Source organism: Fukomys damarensis, unplaced genomic scaffold (assembly GCF_012274545.1).
Source record: "Fukomys damarensis isolate Sample0158 unplaced genomic scaffold, DMR_v1.0_HiC HiC_scaffold_13, whole genome shotgun sequence".
Classification (NCBI taxonomy): Eukaryota; Metazoa; Chordata; class Mammalia; order Rodentia; family Bathyergidae; genus Fukomys; species Fukomys damarensis.
Genome location: NW_022900925.1, coordinates 37,486,684 through 37,492,892, shown reverse-complemented (window position 1 = coordinate 37,492,892; position 6,209 = coordinate 37,486,684). Strand labels below are relative to the sequence as shown.

The 6,209-nt window shown below is 52.8% G+C and overlaps 1 protein-coding gene across 1 annotated transcript in view; it reads left to right on the top strand.

Annotated features, from left to right (window-relative positions):
• The first annotated feature begins 5,620 nt into the window (after positions 1-5,620).
• LOC104870119 (keratin-associated protein 16-1) overlaps positions 5,621-6,209 on the top strand; it is a 6,908-nt gene continuing 6,319 nt past the window's right edge. The window contains exon 1 of the mRNA XM_033763129.1: positions 5,621-6,207. Coding sequence (XP_033619020.1) covers positions 5,621-6,207 — 587 coding nt within the window. The remainder of the gene's footprint in view (positions 6,208-6,209) is intronic.

Sequence of the window (6,209 nt, the reverse complement as noted above, 5' to 3'; positions counted from 1 at the left end):
TGGCCCGCCTCCCCGGTCGATGTCGTCTTCGTGGAGAGCGGCAGCGGAGGGCTCCCCCGCCAAGGCCCGCCCCGGTGCTTCCAGGCACGAGAAGAACAGCGAGAGCCCTTTGCTGGCAAGCAATGAAAGCTGGGCATCAAAGAAGCGCCCCGAGTCCCAGGGCGAATTGCCTCGTCTTTCTGGCCTGGTCGCCGGCAGGCGTCGTCTTAGCCGAGGTGTCTCTGGGACTGAGCCTCCTCCATAGCCTTCTACTTTTGCACAAAAAGCTCCCCCCACCCCAGCTCCCAGGAGAACAAAACCAACTCTGTTAACCCCCTTAATAAATTCGAGCGTGCTGGTGTAACCCACTCAGTCCTCCTGCCTCTTCCTTCACCTCCCCCTGGCCACAGGTTAGGGAAAAACGTAGCAGGTTTTTTCTTTGTTTGTTTTTTTTTTTGCAATGTGGTTTTGGATCACCTGCACCCACATCACCTAGGGACTAAAGCTGGCCATCTGGGGTCCCTCTGAGACCACCTCTCCCAGATGCAGATCCACAGAGGCTTGGCCTGGGACTCTGCCTTGAACCCCAACCTTGGGCAGTTCTTTGCACTGTAGTTGGAGGCTCCTCAGTGTAGACCAAAGCTTCTGCGTGGTGCATTTAAGAGATTCACTCAGGGAGGCTTTAAAGAACACAGATTGGTGGGCTTCGCCGCGCGACCCAAGCTGCCCTGGGACCTGCAGTTTTAAAAGCTCCGAGGTAAGTGCTGGTGCTGTCCGGATTGAGTCCTGACGGAGGCGCCTGGCTTCCTTCTGCTCTTCCCCCTCCTAGGAAGGCTGCAGGAGGTCATGATTTGCTGGGAAGACGGAGGAAGAGGCCTGGGTCCAAGGGAAGGCCCTCGCGTGGCCAGGCCGTGAGAAGGTGTAAGCTCCAGGGATGCTCTCGCCGCCCGCGGGAGCCGCATGCTCCGGCCTCAGCTTTCTTCTCTGGCTCAGGGTTTCTCCTCTGGAAGCCAGCGGAGAGTGAGAGCCTGTCTGGAAGATGCAGCCTGGCCCCGGTGTGGGAGCCTAGCGGGGGTTTAAAATTCAAGGGAGAGTCGCTCCAACCTCTTGCTGAGGGTGACCTTAAGTCACTTAGGAACGAAGCTACTTCTTCTCTCGGCCTGGAAGGGCAACACCCAGCATTATTCCTGCACAGCAATGTTCATTTGACAAATAGATACGCAAAAACGTTTCCCCCTCATTATAAGCACAGCAATGATTCTAAAAGTAAGAAAGATACAAAGGAGAAATAATAACCTCCCTAGTGCTCAGATATACAGAGTCTGCTAAAAAATGTATATACACTACACACTTTGGGAAAGAAACGTGGTACGATTTTTTTCAACCGATGGCGTTACCCTCATATGGGGACCCTAGAGGATGTCCTATGTCACAGAAAACCCACGACACTGCCGGCCCCTAGAGAAAACACTGAAAACACACGTGCAGCCATCTCAATGACCGAGGTCACCCAAGCAGCCGTTCACCGTGCTAATAAATGTCTGCGAGCTCATGGATCACTCTGAGCACCTCTTGTCATTGTAGAGGCCAAAGGCAACTCGTACTAATCTCATGATGTCCAAATAAATTGAGTAAAATATTTATACAAGCTTTTCTTTTCCTTGAACTGTGTGTGTGTGCGTGTGTGTGTGTGTGTGTGTGTGTGTGTGTATATATATATATTTTTTTTTTTTTTGTGGACATCTGTATATGTTTCTACAGAGCTTTCCTTTTTTTTTTTTTGGTACTGGGGATTGAACTTGAGACCTTGCATTTGCTAGGCAGGCAGCGGCACCACTGAGCTAAATCCCTGCCCCCCCATAGATCTTTCCAGACTGTTTTGTAAACATATTTACACATAAAACTGGGATTGTGCGGCTCCTATTTTTTTGCTTTCTAAAAATGTTCCACGTCATTTTTATAAGTCAATTTTATTGAGATATACTTTACATTTCATGCAATGCTCCCTTTTTTACAGTACAACTTGATGAGATTTAGATTTTATACATGGCACTTAGGTTACAGACACTGCGCTCAACATAAAGCTTTCTATCACTCCCAAAACTCTGCTTCCCTCTTCAGTCAACCCAAGCCCCGGGCAACGATGAACCCACCCTTGATGTCACCAGAAGATGGGTCATTTCTACATTTTCATACAAACGAAGTCATGCGGTGTAAACTCCTTTTTGCATTTGGCGTAACGATTTTGGTACTCATTCGTGCTGTTGCAGGTATAAATGGCTTATTCCTTTTCATCAATTATATGATGTAGAGATAATCTACATTACAATTCATTCACCCTACTGTTTTGCGTTTTTGGCTTTTATGAATAAAGCTGGTGTGAACATTGGTGTAGGGTTTGTAAGAACATGTGTTTTCATTTGTTTTGGATGAATACCTGGGATTTGGGTTGCTAGGTGAATGAGTGTCTAACTTTGTAAGAAACCATGGAATGGTTTATCAGTCTGTGTTTGTAGCCATTCTAGATGTCTACACGTGGCTCACAGGGCTTTTGTAGTTTGGTTTTATTAAAAAATCCTATCGGTCCTAGTACAGTTACCGTAGTCAGAGAGAACGCAGGATTTGACTCTGCTGCTCCAGTCCTTTTCTCTGTGGCTAGAATTAGTCTCCCCAGAGCTGATTTTGGAGCCTTTGGGACATGGCGACAGCAGAAGTATGAGGGCCAGCGGGCGGCACTGACTCAGAGCAGCTGGGTGTCCATTGCCCATGGCCAGGTCTCCCGGATGCGTGAGTAGAGGTAGTGATTTCTCTGAATCACCTCCAGGGCTACTCTCCTTGGGTTCTCCTTGGTTCATTCAGTAAACATTAATTATGCTCTTCCCATGTGCCAAGGAGAGCTGTGAGTTCCCTTGGCCGGGAGGAGCCCTGGCAGGAGACGGTGGCCAGCACGGTGCAGGACACCCTCCCTGCTGGTCAGCCAGAAGCTTATGAGAGATTATTGTGTGTGTTGGGGGAGCACCAGTTCCGCCCAGGATTCCGCCGAGGATTTAGCTAAAGATGAGAAGTGGAGAGAGGAGAGGAGATAGGAATCCTCAGCTGAGCTGTCCAAAGTCCTCTTCCTCCCTCCCCAAGGGATCCATCATCTCAAAGCATGGTGCTTTCTCTTCCTAAGATCGCATTCGTAAGCAGCATGACCATTCTGCCTCCTAAAACTCCAGCCCCCAGAGCACTGTCCAGTTCAGGCTGTCACCACGAGGTTTCGGGGTGATTGCTCCAATCTCCCTGCTCCAGACCCGTCCTCTTCCTCCCCTCCCCGTGGCCAGAGAGACTTTCCCAAAGGGCAAAGCTGATCAAGTCACCTCCCTGCTCAGTCCCCCACTGCCTTTATAAAATCCAGCTTCTTACTCATGGTCCACCGGGGCTTTCAGGATGGGAGCCAGTGAACCCTCTAGTTCTGTCCCCTTCCCTTCCTGTCCATGAGGGATGGCTCTGTGCAGCCATTTCCACCTTCCTTAATCCATAGGGCGATCCACAGATATGAATGACGAGGCCCGTGTGTTCGAAAGGCTCCTCCCCTAAGTCACGACAGCAAAGAAAAGCAAATGTTTTGAAGGACTCGAATCAATTCAGGGCACTGAGGCAGCCACAACGCAACCAAACACACCCATGAAAGAGGACTTTGTCAAGCACTGTGTGTTTCAAGTCCTGGGGTATATTCTGAGGGAAATTCATGGCGATACCACTTTTACGGTAGTGCACGTAAAAAGATTTAAAATGTTCACCGTATTTTTCGACTGCACTGTGTACATCCTGCTTTTATGTCTTTAGCTTTCAAGCTCATCCTTTTCCTGCTTTTACCACGGTTTCACCCGGCTCCTTGGAGGATTCAACTCGGCCATCAGACGGCTTTGGTCAGTCTCCCAGCTTCCCCACCCAAAACCGCGGTCCTGTTTCTCCTGGTGCCCCCCAGAGCCAGCACAGCCCTCGTACAGCACCGGGAAGGCTGTGCCACAACTGCTTCCAGATGTGCACGTCTTTCTTCTACATGTGTGTCCCTTGTGGCTGAAACTGCAGCTCTCTGTGTTTGTGTCCTGCACCTGGAACCCAGGGCTGGCTTAGCTGCATGGATGATGAAGGAAAGGAGGGCGGAAAGGGTGGTGCAGGGGCTCAGCTTCGCCTTTGGCACTGAAGACCCAGAAGAGAGGCAAGACGGGCTCCTGCAGGAGCAGAACGCCACGGCTTTGTGCTGGGAAACCCAGGGCTCGTTTCTCACTCGCCTCCGTCTGCGTTATCTCGGAGAGACAAACCTGGGAAGCTGTCCCGTAACCTCCCATCTTTCCTCTTCACCCTTTGGATCCTGGAAGCAATTTTCTTCTCAGAATTGTTCAAATCTCCAAGGGTCAGGAGGACCCTGGTGTCGCACGCACCTCGCCAGCAAGGAGCACGCAACACTCAGGATTCTTCTGATGCACGCTTTATTGGAGTTTCTTCTACAATCTTCAATGGCGGAAAGACCCCGAGCCGGATGCAAGCCTGCCTTTATATTCACCCGGGCGTCGTGGCCTGTTTCTATTGGTCAATGCCGGCCTGCATCATTCTGACGAACCAAGCGCCTCATCTGCGCAAGCGCAAACCACCGTCACCGGCGGACTCAAACCCGGAATTCATGTAGGGCATGAAGAACCCGGAAATAATGGCGCGTGACACCCTGGTGATCCTTCTGAAGCTTGGGAGAGGCGGGGGTGAGGGCTGTCCAGGGCTGGGTGGAGTGATTGTCCCGGGCCGGGCTGGGGCTGCTATGGAGCCTGGCAGAAGGCGGTGTCACAGCTGAGGTGTGAGTGTGGCTTTGATAAAGTCACCTATGCAAGGTCAGTCCACATAGCTGCTGTGGAGAAGGGACATGAAGGGCACACGAAGGGCAGGTTGCAGTGTGATCTTCAGCAGGTGACAGCCTCCGCAGACTCTCCCTCACACTTTGCCATCTGTACTGGGGGAAAATTGTCTCTGCCCCACGGACCTGCTGGTGGTTTGAAATACGATTGTCACTGTACGGTGCAGTCATTTGAAAATCCAGCCTCCACGTCCCTTCCTGGACTGGGTTTGTCACTGCCTGGCTCTGCCAAGCCACATGTCCCTGTGGAGTGAATCCCAGGGCACAGTGACTTTGTCCGTGTCCTCTCGTGCCCGCTGGAGTGAGGTCTCTGAGGATGGCGCAGGAGGCCACGTTCACGCGGGCCGGCCCTGTACCTAGCCGGGGCACAGTGAGGATGAATTCTAAGTTCCTTTCCTCTTTCCTTGTATGTGATGCTGGGAAGTAGGGGCCATCCAGCTTCCGGGTGATGCTGCTTGTTCTGAGACTACCTGTGGCTCTGAAGATTCCAAATTTAGCCGGCCAATAAACAAACTTCTTTATGGGTGGATAAACAACTCCTAGATCAACAGACCTTGGCATAATAAGATGTTCCTCTGCAAACTGGTAGGAGAGCAACGAGGAAAAGAAGCAAGGTTCCCCAAACAGCGTGCCCCAGGGAAGGAGTATAAAAGAGCAGGCCACAGGGGAGCTGGCACAGTCGGGCAGCCACCTCCTGGCATAGTCAGGCAGCCACCTCCCCACACTCACAAGAAGCACAGCCTCTCCACCATGCCCGGCAGCTGCTGCCCCAGAAGATGCCCTTCCCTGCCAGCCGTCTCTCTCTGCTCCACTGATGTGAGCTGTGGAGCGCCGCTGTGCTTGCCCAGTTCCTGCCGCAGCCAGACGTGGCAACTGGTAACTTGTGAAGACAGCTGTGGGCCCACTGGGTGTGGCTCACAGTGCTGCCAGCCGTCCTGCTCTGAGGGCAGCTGCTGCCAACCCGTGTGTTTCGAAGCGACCATCTGCCAGCCGTCCTGTTCTGCGAGCAGCTGTGCCCAGCCCGTGTGCCTGGAGGCCACCATCTGCGAGCCATCCTGTGCTGTGAGCAGCTGTACCCAGCCCGTGTGCTTCGAGGCCACCATCTGCCAGCCATCCTGTTCTGCCAGCAGCTGTGCCCAGCCCGTGTGCTGCGACGCCACTCCCTGCCAGCCAGCGATGCTCTGTGTGCCCGCTTCCTGCCAGTCCGTCCTCTGCGAGCCCAGCTGCTGCCCGGCAGTCTGCACGGTGCCCGCTTCCTGCCAGCCCATGCTCTGTGAGCCTGTGTGCTGCCAGCCGGTGTGCCCCACGCCCAGCTGCTGTCCCTCCGTCTGCTCTGCGG